This window comes from Peromyscus maniculatus, chromosome 3 (genome assembly GCF_049852395.1).
Source record: "Peromyscus maniculatus bairdii isolate BWxNUB_F1_BW_parent chromosome 3, HU_Pman_BW_mat_3.1, whole genome shotgun sequence".
Lineage (NCBI taxonomy): Eukaryota > Metazoa > Chordata > Mammalia > Rodentia > Cricetidae > Peromyscus > Peromyscus maniculatus.
The window spans coordinates 39,110,051-39,135,194 of NC_134854.1; the positions used below are offsets into that span (position 1 = coordinate 39,110,051).

Here is a 25,144-nt window from a genome sequence, read left to right on the forward strand (position 1 = left end):
GTTCTGTATTCGTGAGTGTATTTCCTCAGTTTATATCTTACTAAATCCCTATTACCCATTAAATAGACTCACATGGATTGATCATATGTCTGGAATGCTTTTCCTCTTGTTCTTACCTGCCTGAGGTCTCAGCTCACATAAAAAAATATTTTTGATTGTTTTTTTTACAATTTCATGACATGCCTATACTAAATTTTGATCCTTTTCTCCCTCTCTTACCTTTTCATCCCCTCCCTCCTTTTTCAATCCTTCTTTACAGCAACTCCTTCCCACCTTGACCTCTTCCTTTTCTTTGTGTGAGCCGCTGAGCTGCTTGCACCAGTGCACACTGAGTCCACTTTTCCAAAGAACTTTTCATTACTTCTTTCCTTAAACTAGTTCCCCAATAATGTCTCAGTGTCCTGTCTTTTCCTTTATGATGTTTACAATTTAAAAGTGTGTATGTTCCTTTGTTTCTTGTCTCAGTCCCTAACTGGATAATTAGTTAGCTCTCTAGAGATGAGGGGAACCTGTCACGTGCTTGATGAGCATGTATTGGTCAGGATGGACACACTGTTTTTTCTTTTGTTTTTTTTTTGAACAGGGTTTTACTGTGCAGCCCTGGCTGTCCCAGAACTTGATACTTGGACTAACTTGGCCTTGAAATCACAGTGTCCCATCTGTGTTAGGATTGAGGACATGTGTCACCATGTGTAGCCCACAGAAATCACAATGTTTTATGTTAGGATTGAGGACATGTGCCACCTTGCCTGGTCCACAGATTGATGTTTTCTAATGTTCTTATATGACAGCTAAACCATAGGGTTGTAAAGAAAAGTCAGGATATCATAACCCTTTCAGTTATGTCATGGTTAGAAGCAAGAACTACACACAACTACAACAAAATGTTGACTGAGCAACTGACTGGTCTTCAAATCAGCACCACCACTTTCTACTGTGAATGATCCCAAGGCTTCTTATGTTTTTTAAAAAATTGTTTAGAAAGGCAAAAGTTACTAGAACAATATGGCAAAATCTGAAACCATGATAAACACGGGCTAAACAATTATTTGAAGGGATGGAAGCGAGGGAAACACAATGAAAGACACCACACACACACACACACACACACACACACAGAGACAGAAACAGACACATCACACACACACACACAGACACACACATACACCACACACACAGAGACAGAAACAGACACACACCACACACACACAGATGGAGACACAAACACACCACACACACACTGAGACAGACACACACACACTACACACACACACACACCCCACAAATACATACACACACACACACACACCACAGAAAGACAGACAGACAGACAGACACACACACACACACCACAAATACATACACACACACCACACACACACACACACACACACACACACACACACAGAACGAGTGCGATGTATTGTACTAACCTTGGGGGAGCTGAAGCACCCCGGTGCTTATGCCTGAGACCAAGTCTCCCAACACGTACTCCTTGAATTTATATGCTGGCAACCACTTAGTGATGGGCAAGAACATGTAAATGATGTTCCTTACTTTTTTAGGAGTACATCTAAGAAGACAAAGACACAACATTGTAAGAGACATCTCCATAGAACCCACACAGGAGTGTTCTCTATTCTTCAGTTCCATGGATGATAAGGAGCAAATCACAATCAGTGATTAAGATGCTACTGAAAGGGGTGGGGACACACAGGGACCCAAAACAGGGAGGCTGGACCATCCCTGGGGTAACGGGGGAGGTAGATATTTTAGAGTATGTGGAGAATTTGAGAACAGCTATGTGAACCTTTACATAGATGTAAAGCAGAATAGAAAACCAATAAACATGGTGTGCTGGTTAGTTTACTTAAACCAACATAACTTAGAGTCAGCTGGGAAGAGAGTCTTAATGAGGAACTGTCCAGATCAAATTGGTCTGTGGGGAATCGTCTTGATTGTTAACTGTATAAAGTGGCAATTCACCAAGCGGGGCCTGAATAGTGTTAAGAGAGGAGATAGCGCCGGGCGGTGGTGGCACACGCCTTTAATCCCAGCACTTGGGAGGCAGAGCCAGGCCGATCTCTGTGAGTTTGAGGCCAGCCTGGGCTACCAAGTGAGTTCCAGGAAAGGCGCAAAGCTACACAGAGAAACCCTGTCTCAAAAAACCAAAAAAAAAAAAAACAAAAAAAAAAAAAAGAGAGAGAGAGAGGAGATAGCTATCAGGGGTCCACCAGTATATTCTCCCCCTGCTCTTGACTGGCTATGACGCTTTCGGTTCCTACCTTGCCTGCCTGCAATGATGGAACCGTGAACCAAATAAATCCTTCCTTCCTCTGCTGCTTCTTGTCAGTCTGTTTTATCAGAGCAATGGAAATGAAACTAAGGCACATGGTGAAATGCATGATGGTCACGTGACCAATCAAAAGACTGACAGCAGCTGAACCACCAGGAGTGGCTCTATAAGCTAGGAGTGCCCACTATTCATTCTTTCTCCATTTCCTCAGAGAGATCTCCTTTACACAGGCAACCTTGCAACTCTCCTAGTAGAATGCTGTAAAAGAGGAAATGGCTACTTACGTGAATGCCTGTTTCAGCTTATCCCCGATGGAATCTGAGACCTTGTCCTTGACATGCAGCCTCTCCTGAAGGACGGGATGACTAAAGATAGGCCTTTCCACGTAGTACTTCTGGGTTGCCGCAGGGATTTCATTTTCTTCAGCATGATCCATGGTCTGCAGTTATTCACCAACAGCAGGAGACAAGCATTTCTGAATGGTCACTAAGGGAGAAAATAAAAACCCATTTAGATGGTAAAAGCCATCTCTTCCTCAGGGTGTTCTAGGCTGTGAAGACTTCTCAGAAACCCCAGAACACTTCCCATGATGTTGAATAGAGTAGGCACTAATAAATATAGTGAACAAAAATGAACTTAAAAACCCATACAACCTGTTTATTTCCCCTTAAAACAATAAATAGGTAACATGTAAATGTTCAACAAGAGCTCATGTGTAGTTTAGAGACTGTTCCACAGCCCCATTGCCTCTAGCTCCATATTAGTGGAAGTGGGAGTCAGGGGAACTCTGATCAGCTGTCTGTCAAACTAACAGAAAAGATGGCAAGGTTGGTCCTTATTCTGACCACACACCTTGTGAAGGTATTTTACCGTCTTTCTCTGTGTTTCACTAATACTTGCTATTCTGTTCAGGGCTAAGGTGACTTGGTGACTTTTGCAGTAGCCCTGAGTTAAAATTGTCAGTGCACTATGGTATTGTTTCAAAGTTGGCTACATTTGGAGTAGTGTTGATACCTTTCCCTTGATGCATACTGAAAATTACTTATATAAGTAAAATAAATATTTACAGAATAAAAACCCAACATGGTTGGACATATGGGGGTATATACATACATACATGGGAAAACTACAATAGCAATTAGAAAAATGCAAATATGTACTTGTATGTAATAAAAATATGTAGCATGAATCTTAAAGAGTCTTATTAATAAAACCAAACCCAAGACCAGTTATTAGGGGTGAATGCTGGAAGATCAGAGAAGCAGAACAGGCCACAGCTTCCTCACCTCGCAATTCCTCAGCTGATCCTGTTTCCTCAGACTGGATGCCTCTGAGTCCTCATCCAAATGGCTCTCAGCTGAACTGCAGCTCAAAAGCCTAAAAGCTTAACCAGCTAAAAGCTTCTAGTTTCTGGTCTTCAAGCCTTATATACCTTTCTGCTTTCTGCCATCACTTTCTGGGATTAAAGGTGTGAGTCACCATGCCTGGCTGTTTCCAGTGTGGCCTTGAACTCACAGAGATCCAAGTGGATCTCTGCCTCTGGAATGCTAGGATTAAAGGTGTGAGTGCCACCATTTTCTGGCCTCTAGTGGCTGGCTGTTCTGTTCTCTGACCCAGATAAATTTATTAGGGTGCGCGATATATTGGGGAACACAATATCACCACAAAAATACACATTGTATAATAAATGGAACAAGACATAATAGCTAAAAGAAACAAAGTAACTATACATGTATTAGTATCAATAAATCTCAAGGACTTAATTTTTCATAAGAAATGAGACATAAATGGGCATGTGTATGTAATAAAAGTGAAAAGGTTGTGGGACCTGAGCAGCTGATGCAGGAAAATTGAAAACTCAAGTCTAGCCTGAGCTGCATGAAGTGATCCCACCTTTCATAAAGTCATTCATAGCAATGACAAAACAATCAACACAAAGACCAAGGTGGGGAAAAGGAGACTAAAACAGGAGAAGGGTAGTCCCCCTCCCTTTTTAAACAAGCTGCACCTGCAATGTTCAGGCCGTGAGCAGGGGTGGGCCTGTGCAGAAAGACTTGGTAGGGAGCTGTTAGCCAGACTAGGTCCCCGCCATCAAACCTTGGAGCAAACAGCTTAAGGAGGAATTGTTTTTAAATTTATAGCTTCAGTCCAGTTCAGCAGTGGGGTATGGTAAAAGAGAGCTGCTCACTTTATGACAGCCAGGAAGAGAGAGAAAAGGAGTGGGGTGGGGGAAGAAAGGGAGAAACTGAGCCCTTGGAAATCCTCAAAGGCATGCCCCAGGGGTCTTCCTCCAGCACTTCCTAAAGTCTCCAGAGGGATCAAGGATTCAACAGATGAACCTGCGGGAGATATCTCCTGTTCAAACTATGACGCTGTGCTTGTTACCTGAGGGTCAGTGCTTGTTCTCACATTTGGATCATATACACTGTATGGAAAGGTAAGTGCACACCAACTAAACCCAGTGTTCCCCAAGTAAGTTGAGTTGGGGGTTAAATAAGTACATGGTTGTAAGGATTCTGTCCTTAATTGCATCATCAGCCTGCATCCCAGCCTAAAAAGTGGGTGGGCCCTCTGTGCGTCCCTCTCTTTCCTTTCTGCTCCTTCCTTCCATCTGTCCTCTCTCTCCCGCCCCAATAAAGCTCTAAAAAGGTAACCACAGCTGTGATTCTTCCAATCAGCTCTCTCCTCCGCTGGCATGGCCGCCGCAGGCAGCTTGCCGGTTAACCAACATTGGTCACATGTGGACAGCCCTGGGATTGTGGCTTGATAATTTTGGTCAGCACAGCCCCCTCATGGCAAGAAGTCAGGCTTTGAGCTTTTATGAAACTGCAATCACATCCAATGAGGGGCGTGCTTAAAACATCAAACCAAAACAAATTCATCCAAGGAGACTGAAACTTCAACAGCCTAGAATAAAGTGGAATGTTGGCAGGAAATATGAATACAACAAGGGTGATAGGAAAAACTACAGTTTGAATATTTTTGTTGCTTTTAAAATTTGTGATGAAATGTACTTTCCCATTCAAAAGCACAAGGATGCACGGCTGTTACGGGTGAGCTACAGGATCTGCCCTCATAGACGGGATTTGGTGTCCTTTGCTAGAAGGAGTTTGCCTCTTTTCATGCCATCTGCCAGCTGAGGACATGGTTGGTGGTGTTTTTTTATAGCAGCACAAATGAGCAAGACAAGAGTTAAAACTCCAGCAAAGGAGGATTTTGCAGCAAAATCTGTAATAATCATTGTTCAGCTGGAGTCTCTGGCTCGCCCCTGCATGGTTCTCTCTCCAAACCCCACCAGCTCAAAGAGTCTCCGAACAAATGAAAGGTGACAAAAAGCCCAGTTCTGAATTCTTGGTGGCCACTGCAGCTTCCTCCCCAACGCCGCCAGCCGCCCAAGTCCCTGCCTAAGTGCTCAGCTTTTGACCAAACTTGGGCACAAACCCAGCTTGTGGCAGACATGTCATCACCCCTCACCTACAATCTATAAAATCTCCCTACTTTAGTTTGGGAGCACAACTTTTCTGGCCTTGATCTCTGGTACGAGGAGTTGCTTTGTTCAAATAAACTTGTTAAACTTTTTCAGTTCTGCCTGGCTTACTGCCTCAGAGGAGAAACCTATTATGGGGGAGGGAAGCAGAAAACCTATTAATCACATCTTTCATCTTGGGTTAGCAAAGCTCACTGGTGGCCTGGCCCTGGTGTGTGTGTGTGTGTGTGTGTGTGTGTGTGTGTGTGTGTGTGTGTGTGTGTGTGTGCAGAAAACCTATCAGGAACAATTCTAGACTTTCCAGTAATTAATAATGAAACTTAAACCCAAATGAGATTATTTATAAATGGAAGCATTATAGTATACCATACAATATAACCAATATATTATTGTGTAAAATAGCATGATTGCTAAAAGTAATTAAAACCGATGTTGGGGAATTTCAAATACAGTAAGGACACATTGTAAGGATTCTGTCCTTATTACATCATCAGCCCAAAAAGCGGACACGCCCTCCCATGCACTCTCTCTCCGTAATCTCTCTGTACTTCCTCTCCATGAGGTCTCTCTGTCTCTCTCTGTCTCTGTCTGTCTGTCTGTATGTCTGTCTGTCTGTCTCTCGCCTTCCTCCTAATAAAGCTCTAACATGGCTCATGATTCTTCCGCCACCATGGGAGGCAGTCAGCCACTAGTGCCACCATATACCCACGGTATTCAGCACCGACCAAACCTCGGCCACAGCCATAGCCTCAGCCAGCCACGAGCGCTGCCGCACCACCCCTTCATTGGGGCTGTTCAGACTCAGGGAGATCACTGAGGACCTACCAATGTTGTCTTGGTCTACCGGGAGGACCACCTGCGGCACACACTGCAGCCCTTGACAAGAGGAAGGCTAACCTGAGCTGATCCATAGATGTTTCTTCTCTCCTTGGGGATGCCTGAGATTGGAGTCTGATCCCCATTTGTTATTTTAATTTTTTGTTTTCCTCTCAGCTACAGCCATGGGACAAAGGGGCGGATACATTTACCACTTACATTGGCGTATACCGGTAAATCTGGCCGCATACCAGCTTCGCAGGAACTTCTGCCAGTGAACGGGCAAATAAAAGAGTTACTTTATCTCCAAGCTTTCTGCTGAAGCTCTGAACCCTTCTCTCTTTCCATTTCTGATGTTTTCTTTTCCTCTGCCACGTGCAACCTTTTCTGTCTGACTTCTGCCGGCAGTGGGCTTGGGTGGCTTCTACTGACCCTAGCCCTAACTCACCTTAACTCCACCCACTCATTCTCAAACTGCCTTGAGAAACACAGACAGGTCTGGTAGTGGCCAAGATCCATACAAAAAAGTTTACAGTAGTTAGGATGGCTCTTAAGCCAAAAATCAGCTTATAGCTTCAGGCAAGTCTTCCAAAGGGATCAGTTTATAGTCTGCCTCCTGGCAGATCTTCCAAAAGCTGCCCTTAAGCCACCAATCATCAGGAAAAAAAAATTCAGGACATGGAATGAAATCCATCTCTTGTTCCCCAGACCTCTCCAACTAAAACTTAAGCATCTGGAGAGCAAGGCTCCTAACCCCATAGGCAAAAGAGTCATCTGTGGCATTTAAGGTGTGCCAGGGAAGAGATCAAAAACCCAAAAACAAAATTGCCAAGTGCTGGCACTCACTGACTCCCAAAAGCTTTTGGGTCCCTGTTTTAAGTGAGGAAAATGGCCACTGGCTAGCAAGTGCCCTGCCAGGTCATCAACAGCCTTGTTAAAAGTGCTGCTCAGAAAGACAACCAGTCAACTGACTGCCCCCAGGCACCAAGATGCATGGTCATATCAAGCTAAGACCTCCAGAAGACCTGGCTTGGATACAGACATGTCAGGAAACCCAGAATGCAGCAAGGAAGTGATCCATTTCTTTCCTTCTGGACACCAAAACTACTGACTCAGTCCTGGGAGTTTGGGGATGTGACCGCACCTTTATCATCGGTAGAGAGGACAGCCTTACCACCTCACCAGATTTAATTGCACTTTCAGAGTTACTTAATGGAAAAGATTTCCAGCTAAGATAAGAGCTCATTGTCTCACTCCGGATCTATTGCCTGTGTTTCTCACATGTATACAGACAGGGCCCTGATCTTTGCCTTGTCCCTAATTCCAAAAAAATAAATTCTCATGTACCACAAGCTTTTCTCTTCCCAGTTCCCTGTTCTAACTCACTGTTCAGCCAATGATACAGGACCACCACAGAACCAGAGTCCAGAGGTCATCAAATAAACTGTAACAGCTAAAAGGTATTTGCACTCCCAGACCCAAAAGCATCTGGGCGCTACAAAAAGACTTTAATGTAAACATCTATTACTGTAACAACTTTCAACAATTGTAACTTTCAACAATTGATCACCTGTCTTCTGGATGCCAAACTAGTAAAGGAAACAGGTGCTTTAAAATAATCTGTCTCTGATAAAGCTTAACATGTTTCAAAACCAGCTTAAATTCATCTGGACAGGCCAGATCTACCTCAGATAAGTGCCAATTCCCCTGGTCTGGGAACACTCCAAAAAATATAAAATAATAATGATTTTTTTCTCTCTAAGCTTTTTTCTGTGTCACCAGCATCTTGTCAGACAAAAGGTTCCCAGCCACAGCCAAGAGAGACGCACATCTCCAGAGCAACGCCTGTCTACCTCGGAAGACCTCCCTTCCTCATTCCCACAAGAGCCAACCTGTTGGTTAAGCTGTGGCGCTTGTGGCTGGCCACCGCCTGCGGAGGCCATGCCGAAAGAGCTGGTTGTATAGGTGACGAAAAACTCACGAGCCATGGTTACCATTCTGGAGCTTTATTCAGAGAGAGAGGGAGAGAGAGAGAGAGAGAGAGAGAGAGAGAGAGAGAGAGAGAGAGAGAGAATACCGCTCGGAGGGGGGATTATGGAAGGAGAGAGTGTGGAAAGAGAGAGGGCACAGAGGGCACGCCCACTTTTTAGGCTGGGTCACAGGCTGGTGACGTAATTAAGGACATAATCCTTACACAACCAATGTCCAATAGTCAGCTGGAAGCAGCTTTTGAGAGAAATGATGCCCCTATTCCCATCTACCTACTTTTTTTTTATAATAAGCAAACATGGAGATATTTTATTTTGTACTAAAATGTTATTTGTATGTTAATAAATAAAGTTGCCCGGGGGGTCAGAGCTATTAGCAAGCCATAGCAGAAGCTGGGTGGTGGCGGGGGCGGGGGCACACGCCTTTAATCCCAGCACTTGGTAGGCAGAGCTAGGTAGGTCTCTGTGTGTTCAGGGATACAGCCAGCATTGGAGACACACGCCTTTAATCTCAATACCAACCATAGAAGACCTGGAGGTCTGTACAGACAGGCAGTGACGAGGCAGTCATGTGGTTGGGTTTACAACCAATGAGAAGGCAGAACCGAAAGTCTTTATAAAGACTTTAACACAGGAAAGGTGTTAAAGGAGAGGTAGGACCACCGCAGGAGGAAGGGTAAGGTTTTAGCTTTTAGCTCTGACCTCTTGGCTTTCTTTTTTGCATTGGTTCTGTGTTTTTTATTTAATAAGACAGTTGGTTACATCTACAAGCAAAAGTCCGGGACATAAGGATTCTGTCCTTATTACGTCATCAGCCTGCAATGGCATCCCAGCCTAATCAGACATGCCGTCCCACACACTCTCCATATTCTCTCTGTACTTCCCCTCCACCTGGTCTCTCTCTCTCTCTCTCTCTCTCTCTCTCTCTCTCTCTCTCTCTCTCTCTCTCTCTCTCTCTCTTCTGTCTCTCTCTTCTTCCTCCTAATAAAGCTCTAACTTGGCTTGTGATTTATCCGCCACTGTGGGCGGCAGCCAGCCACCAGTGCCGCCATATACCCGCGGTATTCAGCGCTGACCAAACCTCGGCCACTGCCATAGCCGCGGCCAGCCATGAGCACCATTCCACACCCCTTTGCACATGTTAGTAGCAAACACACTTCTGAACCTGCCATTTAATACTGGGTACTGGTGTTTAGCCCTGGCTGTGTGTTGGAGTCATCTGGGCAGTTTTAACTACATTTGATACCTGACTCCATTGCCACGGATTCTGATTTAATTGTCCTGGGAATCAGCTAGGGATGGAGAGTTTTAGAAGCTCTCAGGTGTTCTTGTGTGCAGTCAGCCAAGATAGAAAACCATTGACTGAAGCTGGGTGTGATGGCTCATGTGTATAATCTTGGGAGGCCGAGACAGGAGGACTGCTGAGAGTTCCAAGGTCAGCCTGGGCTACAGAGTGAGACCTTATCTCAGAAAGAAACAGTAACAACAAAAGTAACACAAAATCACTGACTAGGAGGTGGGAAAACCTGCCTACCTGCCTGTCTGCCTACCTACTATCTACCCACCCACTTGCCTGGCTGCTCATCCACTCATCTACCCACCACCTTCTACCTAAAAATAAAAAAGGAAACATCTGAGTAGGATGTAACAAGCAAGTTGTGCAAATACATTATACTTTTCTTTTTTGTCTTTCAAATATTTAATGCAAATTATAAAAGAAATATGTAACTTAGGTTCAAATTCTACTTTCAAGAGTTATAAAGCAAAGAATTTTGAATAATTTACAATATCTTTTATTCCAGATTTTTAGATCTGGAATGGCTTTGGAGATGGTTCACTGTAACTTTCTAAGGTAAGAAAATAAATTCATCTACATCCACTCAGGGGGAAGTGATTTATCCAAAAACATTTAAAAATTAAGTCTATTTCCTATTCAAAGTCATCAAGCTTTAAAGACACAGATCTTTGTAAATAAAAGTTTCAAAATTATTAGCTTTCAGTTAGGAGCTGAAGTTAACTGTTGGACGACAGAGATGCAGTATGGTTTTATGGATGATGTTCAGCACTGGGCCTCAGACTTGGGGTCCCGTCTTGCATCTGTTCTGAATACTTCAGTGTGTGTGCACGTGCACTCGTATATGTACATACAGGAGTTCGGGGAGGAGGGCAGAGGTCAACCCAGGTGTAGCCTCTAATGAGTTGTCCGTTTTAGTCTCTTACTGGGAACTGGACCTCACCAGTTAGGCTAGTCTGGCTGACCAGTGAGCTCTGGGCATCACTTGTCACTGGCCTCCCAGCACTGGGATTACAGAGCAAGCTACCATGCCTGGCTTTTTAATTTGGGTGCTGGGGACCAAATTCAGGTCCCTTGTGCTTATGTGGCAAGCACTTTGCCAGCAGAGGTATCTCCCCAAGTCCTGGAATTTGCTACTTCTTAAAGTACATGGAGTAAGAACTATGTTGGCAGAATAGACTGAGCTTCATGATAGGACAACCTGGAATGGCTAATCTTGCTTGTTTACTTGACACACCCAGGGAGAGGAGCCCTCAACTGAAGAATTACCTCCATCAAAGTGACCCATGGACATGTCTGTTGGGCATTTTCTTCATTACTAATTGGTGTGGGTGGACCTGGGCTGTGTAGGAGAAAGCAAGCAGAGCATTCCTCCCTGGTCTGTACTGCAGTTCCTGCTTCCAGCCTCCCGCTTGAGCTCCTGCCCAACTTCCCTTGATGACGGACCGTGCTGTAGAAGAAAGAGAAATGAATCCTTCCCTTCCCAAATTGCTTTTGGTCATAGTGTTTATCACAGCAGTAGAAAGCAAAGAGAACAGCACCCATGCATCTTTTCAAAGTAACCAAGTACTGAAGGGCCCAGGAGCTTGAATACCACATATATTAACCTCTTAATTCCAAGTATGTGAGCCCATACCCAAGCTTACTGTGTTTTCTGCATGTTTTCTGTCTGTACACTGCCATAAACAATTAATAAAAGTAAATGTTATTCGTTATTATTTTTTAAACATTGCCCAGAGCAGGACTCTAGCTTTTGTAATCAGAATGTAAAGCAAAGGCCTTTTTTGTGATAATTTTCTGAGAGCAATGGCGGTGTGCTCTAGCTCGGGGCTGCACATTGCTCCTGTACCTAATGATGTGTCCTGGTGCTCTTTCTGCAAGAAAACAGCTGCAGAGCCTGTGTGGGGTGATATGTTCCTCGGTGTGTTTAAGTTGTCCTGACAATGCTGCATTGAAGTTAAATATAAAATTCAAAGGGCTTAGAATACAATCTTTACAATTCAGTAGTACTTGTTATCTCACTAGATAACACATCTATATTTTAGGTGAAGGCTTACTATATTGCCTTGGGTGGTCTTGAACTCTTGGGCTCAAGAAATCCTTTTGCCTTGGTCTGCCACACAGCTGGTACCATAGGCTTGTGCCACTGTACAGCTCTATATACCAACCTTTTAATTTCCTAATTATTTTTTTTTACCTGCTCAACTTCATAAGGGCTGAGACACTGATTTATGTATTCATTTAAATAAAATCTAGGGCTGGAGAGGTGGCTCAGAGGTTAAGAGCACTGGCTGTTTTTCCAGAGGTCCCGAGTTCAATCCCCAGCAACCACATGGTGGCTCACAACCATCTATAGTGAGATCTGGTGCCCTCTTCTGGCATGTAGACAGAATACTATATGTGTAATAAATAAATAAATCTTTAAATGAAATCTATTGCATTTCTGTTTACATATTAGACTGTAACATAGAAGTTAGTTATATTTAGAGACAAGTAAATTATCATTCATTGCCTTAGGACACATGTTATCTGATGTCGGCTGCAATGTGTTTCCTTTAAGCACTTCTTCCAGGTAATTAGGCTCATGGGAAGTGATGGAGCACACAGGGAAAACCAGAAGTTTGGGGGATGAGACCGGGAGATTGTTGGTGAGGAAATGCCAAGGTTCAGTAAGTGAAATTGAGTTTTCAATATATAAAATGTGTTTCCTTTGTTATTATGCCCACTGTAAAAAGTTGGAAACTTATACTTTGTCCATAAATTATACATATTGGGTGTATATTATAAATGTACATATATGCACAATACCTACAGTGGTATATTTACATGGCTGAGAGACCATTTCAGCAGTTTTTATTTCTATCTTAACACTGTATTACAGTCATTTTGCTACACCATTATGCAGTTTCATGGGCATAGATTTTGTTTATGATGTGTATAGTATTATCTAATATATTTACAATGATTTAGTTAATCACTCCAGTATTCATATTTCTTTAGGCTTCTTTCACTATTTTGCTATTACAAATGGGGATATATATTTAAACAATGTTGATACTAGTTGTAAGTCACACTTTATATGAGCACATAAAATAGACTGACTTAAGATAATATGGACAGTCTGTGAATCACAATAGTCAAAACCAGTTACAGTCTGTGGTGGTTTGAATAGGTATGGTCCCAGAGACTCCTGTGTTTGAATGTTTGGCCCATTGGGAGTGGCACTATTAGGAGGTGTGGCCTTTTGGAAGAAATGTGTCACTGTGGAGGTATAAGCTCAAGTCTGCTCATTGTGATGCACACTCCTTCTGCTGCCTGTGGATCAAGATGTAGAACTCTCAGCTCCTTCTCCAGCACCATGTCTGCCTGCATGCCATCTGCCATGACAATAATGGACTGAACTATAAGCCAGCCCCAATTAAATCTTTTCCCTTATAACAGTTACCTTGGTAATAGTGTCTCTTCACAGCAATAGAAACCCTAAGTAAGACACAGTTGTTAGCTGTTATGAAACTTCAGGCAAAGAATTTCAGCATCCATGTTGGTAAGAATTGTCCACAAATTCAGATGAAGTACCTCAGGCTCTGATGGAATCATGACAGCTGGCATTGAATTAGTTTTGTCCCACTTCAGAGACCATGTTCTTATCCTAGCTGCCTCATTGAGTGTGTATTAGATTGATTATGACAATGTTTATCTAACTTTGTTTAAGTTATATTAATTATGGGCATATATTCCCACTTGTTATGATTTATTGTTTATAAAGAAAAATGATTTAAGCCAAATTAGAAGCTAGGCTCAAGGAAAAACCCTCAGAAAGGGTTGGATTTTAAGGGATTATTTAATAACATATAATGCAGAGGAGTAGGTATGAGATACTGCTCAAGATGATGAAGTAAGCATTGAGAGGTGATGTTCATGAGATTTCTACTGAAGACACTGGTAGAAATGACTCTTGGGTGTGAAAGGACCACCCAGACACCATGACAGGCTGCTCAGTCTTCTCTCAGAGATCAGGCCTCAATTTCAGTTTCCTGAGACTTGAGCAACCAGCTTCTGAGAGGGCCATGAACAAAAGACAATTAATCACTGATGCTTTTGCTAGCAGGGACAGGGAGCTAGGACACACCAAGCCTGGGCCACTGAGCCAGCCCCCACAGTCAGTACATGTTAGGCCAGCCAGCCTCCATGGCAGCTCAAGGACAAAGCCTGGGACTTGTCCATGCCTGCACTAAATGGATAACTGTAATCTCCAACTAACCCTAGCCAGTTAAAAGTTGCTAACATGATTGCCACTCACATAAGCCAATCCTGAGTCTGTCCCTATGTAGTCTGTAGACCCCAAGCCTCCCTTACTTTAAAAACCCTGCCCTCTTGCTACTCAGGGTCTCTCTGCTGCTGCGTCAGATGGACGGAGAGGCCAGTAAAGACTCTTTGCTTTTGCAACAGATTCAGTTCTCTTGGTGGTCGTTGGGAGCCTCTGGGCACAACAGGGTGGTTACAGAAAAGGAGACCGAGTGAGAAGGATCAGATCTTAGAGGGCCTACGAGGCAGAGTACAGGTTCCAGTCTGAACTTCAGGCTCTTGCTGTTTACCTACACTCCATCCTCATTGTCTTCCTCAGTCAGCAGTGACTCCTGGTCAACACCACTCTGCCAAGGAGAAATCACTCAGCTCTGCTAAAGAAATCGAATCCCTTCAAGCACAGATTAGCTAAGACTACATAAGTTGATACATTGCAAGATTTATCCTCCAACCAAGAAACTTGAAATATCATTAATCTTAACAACATGGCTTCCAGAATCTTTGCAGGAAGGGCCTAGTGATTCAAACTGGGGCTGAAATTTGAATGTCAGACACTTTAATAAGAAAACATTCTTCAAGTGAAAATGGAAGGAGACTCTGCTGGCTAACCCACTAAAATGATGACATTTGGTCAAAATAATATAGACCTAATAAAGCTGAAAGCCTTGTGGAAGAGCTAAGGATAAAATATCGAACTATTCCACATCTCCATAGCTGTTGTTCTAGTCCCTAACATAACCACTTTCTTTACTATTTTTCTGATCAGTTTATTTGTATTCTTATTTGTGGTATTGGGGATTGAACATGCCTTGGGCTTTTTACACGCTTTTTATTTTGAGTATGTATGTATGTATGTATGTATGTATGTATGCATGCATGCATGCATGCATCTATCTATCTATCTATCTATCTATCTATCTATCTATCTATCTATCTATCTATCTATCTATCTATCTATCTATCATCTATTTATTTATTTTCCAGACAGGGTTTCTCTGTGTAACTCTGGCTGTTCTGAAACTCACTCTATAGACCAGGCTGGCCTCAAACTCAGAGATCCGCCTGCCTCTTCCTCCAAAGTGCTGGGATTAAAGGGTTGGGCCACCTCCACCTGGCTTTGCCTTTTATTTTGAGGTGAGGTCTAGCTATATTGCCCAGGCTGGCCTTGAATTTGTGATCGCCCTATCTCAGCTTCCCAAGTAGCTGGCATTACTGGCCCTCATTGCTAGACCTGTCTCTGGTAGGTTCATTTTTGGTATATAGAGTGAGAAATAGGTGAGGTGGTTTTGTGTATTTAGTTCTCTCTCCTTTCTTTTTCTTAGGGGTAGATTGTAGTCTAGGCTGGCCTCAAACTCACTCCATAACAAGGATGACCTTGGCTTTCTTATCCTCATGCCTCCACTTCACCCCACCCCAAGTGCTGTGATGGTAGGCATGAGTCATCATGCCTGGTTTGTGTGTTGCTGGGGGACCAAACTCAGGGCTTCATGCAAGCTCGGCAAGCACGCTCCCAATTGGGCTACAACACTTCCCAGGCTCTCTGTTCTTGATATTACATCCTATTAGCACCCTCCCAACCACTATGACTAATTTCCAAATCTCTATAGCTGGGTATGATGGTGTATACCTATGGTTCCAATTAGTTGAGAGGATCAGCAGGAGATTTCTTGAGCCCAGGCATTAGAGGCAAGCTCAGACAACACAGTGAGACTTTATTTCAGAAAGTAAACAGTCTCTAGAATCAAGAACCACTACTCTAAACAGTAAAATTGTATCTATCTTACAAATTTATCAAATTTAGATATTATCTATGAATGCTTACCATGAAAAAAATGAACATTTAAATGTCTTTATGCACTCCCATTTTTATTAAGTTACATCTCTATGTTTAATTTATTCACCTATGAAACCAATTAGGCTAGTTCAGTCTTTCTGTTATCTTTTCTTTAACTTCTATTAGACACTTGTTGAAGCACCTTATATCAGTATGTCTTGTTTTTTTGTGTGTGTACACAGAATATGTGTGTGTATACAAGTACATGTGCACACATGTGGAGGCCAGAGCAGGACGTTGGTGCCTTCCTTTACTCCCCACCTTATTGCCTTGAGCAGAGGCTCCCACTGAACACAAGCTCTCCTCCATTTTCCCTGGGCTGGCTGACCAGGAAGCGCTCTGTTTCTCCCTCTCTGACCCCTAATGCTGGGCTGCAGGAGTACCCAGCTTTTTGGTGTGGGTGCTGGGGGTTCAAACTCAGGTCTCCACTCTTGCAAAGTCAATGTTCTTTCCCAGTGAGCCCCAGCCCTTCACTGTGTCTTTGTACCTTTCACATTTCCAGCTTTTTATGTTGTTGAGTTGATTCTAGCTAGTTTTCTCAGATTCAGCTTCTGTTTCACTAATATATCTTTGGCTATAATATGTTATTTAGATAGTTACATTAATTAAAACAATTCTGGGCCACCAAGATGGCTTAGTAGATAAAGGTGTTTGCCTGCATAGCCTGAGTTTGATCCTAGAACTCACAGCAGAAGGAAAGAGCTGATTTCACAAAGTTGTCTTCTGATCTCCACGTGTTGTGGCATGCATGCTCCTAGTACCCCACAATACTAACACAGTTTAAATATTTTAAATTAAATCTCTATGTGGTCATTATTATACCTTTTTGAAACAGGCTTATTTAATTATCATAACATACAATTTCCTTCCTTGCTATTTTATTTTATTGTTTTAAGACAAGATCTCTCTATATAGCTCTGGTTGTCCTAGAACCCATTATATAGACCAGGCTGGCCTTGAACTTACAAAGATCCTCTAACCTCTGCCTCCCAGTGCTGGGATTAAAGGCACCACCACCACACCTGGCCTTCTCTTGCTTTTTTATTCATTCAATATTTTTTAAACACACTTATCATCTTGTTCTTGAATTTCAATTTTTTTTTAAATTTTTTTGAGAAAAAGTTTCTGTAGCCCAGGCTGGCCTTGAACTCACTGAGGAGGACCTGAAACTTATGATCTTCTTGCCTCTACCTTCCAAGTGCTGGGAATACAGGTATATACCACTATACCAGTTTTACGTCATGCTGGTATCAAACCCAGGATTTCACACGTCTTAGGTTAGTACTACACCAAAAGAGCTATATCCCAGCCTTTTGTATTGTTATGTATCTCAGGCTGGCCTTGAACTCTTAGTCTTCCTCCTTTAGTCTCCTAAGGGATGGAATTAAAGCCATTTACTACTATGCCCAGCCTTCCTAATGTTAACTTTTCTGCCATTGGTGGCTATGTCAGAAGAGCACCAGGTGGCAATTGATTTCTAGAGACAGGCCCACCAGAATGGGTACTTATGGGTGAATCTCAGACAGGCAAGACAAGGGCTTCAGCTCCAGAGTACCTCTTGCTACTGCTGTGTCTTTACGTTTACTGCTGCCATCTTTCTCTGGTATCTGGCATGGTGTGAATAGGTGTGGAGATCCCCACTGCCTTAAATGTAGTGTGATTATCTCATGGAAATATCCCATTCTACAAAGAACCGAAACACCCCCATTTCAAGCAAGCTCCTCACCCCAGCTTGAAATAGGCCTTAGTTTTGAAATTCTCAGAGCTGCTGACATTGGTCCCAGGAACTCAAAAGTACAAAGTCAGGATGTTTGAAGGACTATCTGGTAGCAACTGGTTAACCACAGAATGCCCCAATGCTGGAGATAGTCTATAAAGTTTGACAAACAACTGGTCAAACTGCAAAACAAGATAAAACAGAAATTTTGGAAAGCCCCTAAAACTTTAGCCAATCAGAATTGTACCTATACTAGCACCCCTAACCGATGTAACCTTGTGATTTTTGCCTTTAAAAACTGAGCTTGCAGAGAGGTGGGTACCTCCTCTGCATCAGGATCCCTGGTGCATGGCTTGAACTGCTCCAATAAACTTTGCTTTTGCATTTCAGTGAGTTCATGTCTCTGGTGGTCTCTTTGTGGGTCTTGAGCCCAGGGCACAACATTCTACTGGGCATTTTTACCTGCAGATTATTATGAAGATGATTTCCTCTTAAGCAGTACTGTTTAACTAAAGCAATGATTTTATACAATAATAGTATTAACTTAAATAGAATTTTGATGATTGGGGGTTTTTAATACATATCGTAAGGGATTGAGATAGAGGTTAGCTTAGTGGGAAAATTAATATAGGGAAAGGCACAATATAGTGTTGCCCCCACCCCGATGAAGCAGGGGCTGCAGAGGGTAGAAAATAGGACCAAGGAAGTGTCATCAGCTGGGACTTACGAGTTTCTCTTGAGGAGCCTATAGACTGCGATTTAGGAAAACAATTGTGTCCCAGAAGCTAGGCTAGCTTAAGTTCTAATCTTAATGTTGAGAGATGTATTCACAGGTTTTGGTGTGAATCATAGCTAAACAAAGCTTTAAGTAATGACAAGGTTAGGTTAAGATGTTTTCGTTAATGGCTTTGAGGTAGAAAATCTTGGGGAACAATTTAAAGTTTAGGAAAGGCACGTAGTGAGAGACTTGTTGAGGTCAGGGGACAAGAACAAAGACAGCTTGGTCATTATTATCCGACTTGCTTTTCTTGCTAGGATGGGTTGGTGATCAAAGATGATGATTAATTCCTTGTATCCATTTCTGCTCTCAACTTCCTAATATATAAAAAACTGTTGATGAGTGGGTGTGCATCCTGAGGATTTAAAATAGAGCTGACTGATTGTTTTTAATTTATGAAAGTTTGGATTTATGATTCTTTTAAATTTTTTTGTAAGGTTACTTTTTGAGATAAATAATAAAGTGATTGATCCTTTCTCTGTAACTGCAAAATGCAGTCTGCCACTGAAAGAACTGGCTGAGAAAAATACCTTGTTTCTTACACTCTGTTAATCTATAAGAAGCTGCTTGAACATGAATGTATGTGAGTTCTTGGAGACAATTTGTTTTTCACTTTTAATATGTAAAATGTTTAATCGTGTAAAGGATATGGAAAACGTTATTTTTCACCTGTATTCACTGTAATCATTCACTTGAAAAATAGAATGTAACCACATTGTAATTTTTTATATTGTTTGAAAGATTTTGCTGGGGTATATAAGCTGTAAGGGAAAAAATAAAGTTAGCTAGAAGGAAGACATCAAGAGAGGTACAGAAGGTATACCTCTGGATAGAGGTTAAAAAAAGAAATAAAGAAGAGAGAAGATGATAGAGACCCGAAAGGTGTGTGTGTGTGTGTGTGTGTGTGTGTGTGTGTGTGTGTGTGTGTGTGTGTGTGTTTCCTTTTTTTCTGGTTCCAGAGAATTAAGTTTTACTCCCTTAGATAGAAAGTCAAGTTGAGTGATTATTAGTTCGTCGACCTTGTGGATTCCTCCCAATCCCTGAGCTGCTGAAGGCTAGTCCTCACTGCAACAATTCTTTTTTTTCTTTTCTTTTCCTTTCCTTCTCTCCTCTTTCTTTCTTCCTTGCTTTCTTTTTGAGGCAGGGTCTCTTTACATAGCCCTGGCTGTTCTGGAACTCACTCTGTAGACCAGGCTGGCCTCAAATTCACAGAGGTCCACCTGCCTCTGCCTCCGAGTGTTGGGATTAAAGGCGTGTGCCACCACACTTTAACTTTTCTTATGAATGCTTTGTTAGCTGACATTCCCTTATGGGAGTTGATTGGTTTTTCAAATTGTGAACACATATGAAATAAGAAAAGGAGTGTGTTTCTGTGTGCTTACAGTTTGAAAGCATCCCTGGACTTTATGTCTACCCTGCCAGGGCTCTGGAGGCTTCATTGGTTGCTGTGGTTTGGATATCAAGCATTTCCTCTAGCAAAGGCTCATGCGTTAAGGGTTTTGGTCGTCAGATCCTGGATCCAAACATCAGGATTTGTGGGTATAATATAATCAGTTGATTAATATGCTGCTAGATTAATAGCTTCACTGTGTTAGTGGAGGTGCTGGAAACTTCCAGGGGTGATAGAAGGAAGTAAATTACTGAGGACGTGTCTTTGGGGGGCTATGTCTTATCTTGGAACTCTGCTACTCTCCCTCAGCTTTCTGTCCACCAAGGGGTGAGCCACATTACTTTGCATATGTTCCTGCCGTGATGTTCTGCCTCACCATGCACATGTCTAGGAGCAACAGAACCAAGTGACAATGAATCAAAGCCTCAGAAACAGCAAGCTGACATAAATCCATCCTCCTTTAGATGGTTTCTCTTAACTATTAATCATAATGGTTCTAAACTAAGGCAGTTTGTATTGGACTTTTATGCTACATTATGGCTTGAGGTTTCTGAACTATAGTAAGAGTGTCATTTTGAAGTCAACTTTATGTGTAGCACAGTCTTAGTTTGCTTGTTCAAGAGTGACTTTGTTTTTTAAGTTTCACTTACGACCTGGAAGACGTGCTTCCTTGTGTAGCCGCTCAGTTTCCTAGTTCTCTGGTAATGGACTAGGTAGGTCACTGGGCTGCAGGCAGACTCCCTGTCTCCTGTTTGTGCGTTCACCTCACAACACCCTGTATCCCAGAGAGACCCCTCTCTGTGGTGCTGAGTACCGGTTTGCACTTACTGTTCTTTTCATACAGTTTTCTGTATTCTTCTAGCATTATTCCAAGATTACTTAAATACTTTGCTATATGTCATCACTTTCATGTGTCTGTATGGGATGGGGAACTAAAGGAGTCAGCTGGACCTGATGCTCCTAGCACTTCCATTACTATGACTGTGATGACTGTCCATTACTAGTTCTATCTATTTAATGCAATATACATAATTCCCAGTCATTCATCTTGCAGGCTTATAGCCTATCTGCCATAATTTTTCTAAGTTGGATATTTATTATTTTGGTTTTGAGGTAGGATCTGGCTATTCTGCCTTAGCTGGACTTGAATTGAATTCTCTTGTTCTAGCCTTTTGAGTAGCTGGGATTCCTAGTGTACACGACAGTGTCCAACACCTGAACCTGGGAACCAATGTCAGCATAGGATATACTTTCATTATATTTTGGGGTTAGTTCCACCATTTTTTTTTTATAAATTTCTTTTTTTTTAAAGGTTTATTTATTTATTATGTATACAGTGTTCTGCCTGCATGTGTCCCTGCAGGTAGGAAGAGGGCACCAGATCTCATTACAAGTGGTTGTGAGCCACCATGTGGTTGCTGGGAGTTGAACTCAGGACCTCTTAACCACTGAGCCGTCTCTCCAGCCCTAGTTCCACCATTTTTAATCCCATATCTTCCTCCTTGCTTTTACCCTCATTTTTCTGGAGCCCATGCTCAGGCGACTCTTTCAGGAAGTGCCGCCAGAAGTGGGCAAACTGTGCCTCTGAACGTCTGAAAATGTTTCCATTTCATCTCATCATACATATATATGATGATTTTACTGGCAATAGATTTCTATGTATGAAATCATGGCCCCCAACTGAAAGAATTACTCCCATAGTATCTAATCCATTCCTGAGAAGCTTTCTGCCAATCTTCAGTACATAAGTTTGACTTCCTCTTCAGAAGGCTCCCAGAGTCTGTGCCTTTGACTTTGAAACTTTTATCTCTGAATGTTTATTCTTTTGATAGACCCCTGTTTACATTAAAATTCTAAATTAAAATATAGTTACATCCCTTCCCCTTCCATTTTCTTCCTCTATCCCCTTGTATGTTCCCCATTCCCTCTGAAATTGATGGCCTCTTTTCTGTCTGTCTATCTATCTGTCTGTCTATCTGTCTGCCTGTCTGTCCATCCATCTATCTATCTATCTATCTATCTATCTATCTATCTATCTATCTATCTATCTATCTATCTATCTATCTCTTTCTCTATCTATCATCTGTCTATCTACACACACACACACACACACACACACACACCCTGCTGAGTCCATTTTACTATAGGATTTTTTCTATAATTCCTTAGTCAACTTCTTCCTCTTTATTTCTTCTCTCCTAAAGTTCTAGTAGATTGACTGAACTGTTTTCATTTAGCCTTATTCTTGGCATACTCCCTATCTCTTTTTTAGGCCTCTTGGAGATTTCGATTTTTTATTTTGGCTGGAGAGATGGTGCAGATGTAAAGGCACTTGCTGATAAGCTCAAGGACCAGGGTTTGACTCCTTGAACCCACATGGTAAAAAGAGGGAATCAGACCCTGCAGATTGATTCAGTCAGTCCTCCACAGGTACCATGGCACACATGTATGTGCACACACATATACATACAAAATAAATAGCAGTGAATGATTTAAAAACTTTACTTTTTAACCTAAGAAATATCTATTATTACTACTATGAGATGGGTCTTGCTATGTTGAGTAAGGGTAATAAAATGCTATTTTTATCAATATGTAAAAATTTCTTGTAATGCTTTGTTTATTTTTAGTTTCTCCTTAATAGTATTCTGTGTTGTTTGTAAGTAGCATGTTTTTAATTTTTCTAACGGCACCCAGATTTTTAAAAATAGTTTTCTTTCCCTTGAATTGTCTCCCCTCTGGCAATAGCACTGTTTGCTTTGTTGCGTCTTTTCCACGCTTTATTGTACACAGGCTCTTCTTGGCTCTATATCTTCTTTACAAGTTAAATATTTCATAAGCTTTTTTGCCTAATTTGTGCTGCCTTCCTCTACTGTCTTGTTTATACATATTCTACAAGTAGGTTTTCCACCTCCTAAAAAGTGGAGAAGTCTTTGTGCACCAGAGTGCACCTTGTGGGTAGATTCCTTCACTTTGGGGTAAGGAGTGTGAGCCAGCCTCCAAGACAGGGCTCACTCTCTTCTTGAATGTTAGAGAAATGAGGTGCAGTTGACTCTTTGTATCTGGGAGTTCTATGCTCAACAGATTCAACCAACCACAGATAGAACATATGTGGATGACAACTATGTCCACTTTCTAAACAACATTGGCATTATATTATGTATTATAAATAATTTATAGATGAATACTTAAGGCACACTGGAGGATTGTGCAGATTATATACAAATATTATACTATCTTGCATAAGTAGCTTGGGTGTCTGTGGATTTTGGTAACTAAGGAGGGCACTAGATTGAATCTCCATAAATGCTGAGGGATGACTGTACCCTGCTGTGCCCACACCCACATGAGAAACTGTAGTTCACTACAGCTGATCCATACACACTTTAATACATCCCTTTGCTTCCAGACACTCCAACTCATGCATGTTTTCCATCTCGATGGGTCCATGCTCACATTTTCACTGTGTGTTTTCCTTGAGAATCACTGGCTTCTTTGTGGTTGTCCTTACATTAATTCTTTTTAAAAATATCTTTAATCTGGGGCTGGAGAAGATGGCTCAGCATTTAAGAGCACTGACTGCTCTTGAAGAAGACCTGGATTTGATTCCCAGCACCCACATGGTGGCTCACATTACTCCACTTCCAGGAGATCTAAGACCCTCCACAGGCACTGCATGCACACACAGTGCATAGACATACATGAAGTCAAAACACCCATACACATAAAATAATAGATCTTAAAAAAAACTTTAGTCTTTGAGATTTTCATACATGCATACAATATATTTTGCAGACTTCCCTAGAAGTCCCGACCCTCCTTCTAATTTTGTATGCTTTTACCCTGTGTGCTCTATCTATCTATCTATCTATCTATCTATCTATCTATCTATCTATCTATCATCTATCTTAAAATTCACTGTGTCCAATTTATGCTGATTATACGCGTTATGAGGGAGACCACTTACTGGACCATACTTGACCCTCCAGAGGCCATACCTTTAAAGAAAAATACTTCTCCCTTTAGCTAGGGGTAGGATCTTATGACCTCTTTCTCCACTCCTGATGGAATGCTGACTGGCTTGATCATGTGCAGCCAAGCACAGCTACTGTGAGTTCATGAGTGGATTGGTTCAGTCATGTCCAGAGGACACTGTTCTACCCTAGTCCTCCCAACCTACAACGCTAATTCTTGGTTCTGTTTTATTACTAACTTACTGCCAGACACTTGCCATGTAATTCTCTTCAAAGATTTCCCTCCATGCATAATTTTATAGCCATTGAAATGGAGTTCTGGGAGAAAGAAAAACAAATACCTGTGCTTACTCTATGACCTTTGATTTATTACTGCCTATTTTGCAATTATCATCACTTATTAATACCAATTAACAATTAATTAATTAATAATTTATTAAGATAAATCATTATTATCATAAAATATATACACATACATACAGGGAAGGTTGGAAAATATTTCCATAAAATGGCAAAGGAGGGCCATGCTTCCATTTATTTTATTGTATTTATGCATCTTCTAGCTTCTTCATAGTAGACACTATTGTTTAGTTAATGACAGGTATGACATGTGAGGGCAAGGACAGCAGGTGCTCTCTGTTTTCCTTCTAGGGAAGTCTGCATGTACAGGATCTTTGGGCATCTGACATCCAATGCAGGAGTTAAATACAGATTCTGCTGAGGACACCAAGACTTCATCATATGACAAATTGACAGTGGGGCTCAGATAAGCTGCTTGACTGAGTCATTGCAGCTTAGAGTTTCCTTATTCTTTCTAGAGGACTTTCACAAAGGAAAGGCGGGAAACAAGAATTGGTGAGGAAGTGAAGACTAGGGAAATCGTGTATAATAGTGTGAAAGTCAATTAGGACATTTTAGTGGTCCCTCCAAAAACTATAATTAGAACTACCATATGCTCTAGCAGTTGTCTTACACAATTACCCAAAGAAACTTGGATCAAGTCATTGTAGTACTAACAGCCACGAAATGGAAACAACTGGATGTCCATTAAGAAATGAATGGACAAAGAAAATATGGTATGTATACACAATGGAATATTAGTATTCAAAAAGAAAGAAATATTGTCATTAATGACAATGTGGATTACTCTGGAGGACATTAAACTAGATAAAATATTCCAGCACAGAAAGGCAAATGCAGCATGATTTTGGTTATATGTGGACTGTAAAAATGCTCAACTCAGGACAGTTATCCGAGGCAGTGGG

At 41.8% G+C, this 25,144-nt stretch overlaps 1 protein-coding gene across 1 annotated transcript in view; it reads right to left on the minus strand.

Annotated features, from left to right (window-relative positions):
• Slc26a5 (solute carrier family 26 member 5) overlaps window positions 1-2,777 on the minus strand; it is a 41,129-nt gene extending 38,352 nt beyond the window's left edge. Inside the window, exons 1-2 of the mRNA XM_042272883.2 lie at window positions 2,581-2,777; window positions 1,434-1,573 (exon numbers count right to left, since the gene is read on the minus strand). Coding sequence (XP_042128817.1) covers window positions 1,434-1,573; window positions 2,581-2,732 — 292 coding nt within the window. The 5' untranslated portion in view covers window positions 2,733-2,777. The remainder of the gene's footprint in view (window positions 1-1,433; window positions 1,574-2,580) is intronic.
• Between the last annotated feature and the right edge of the window lie 22,367 nt (window positions 2,778-25,144).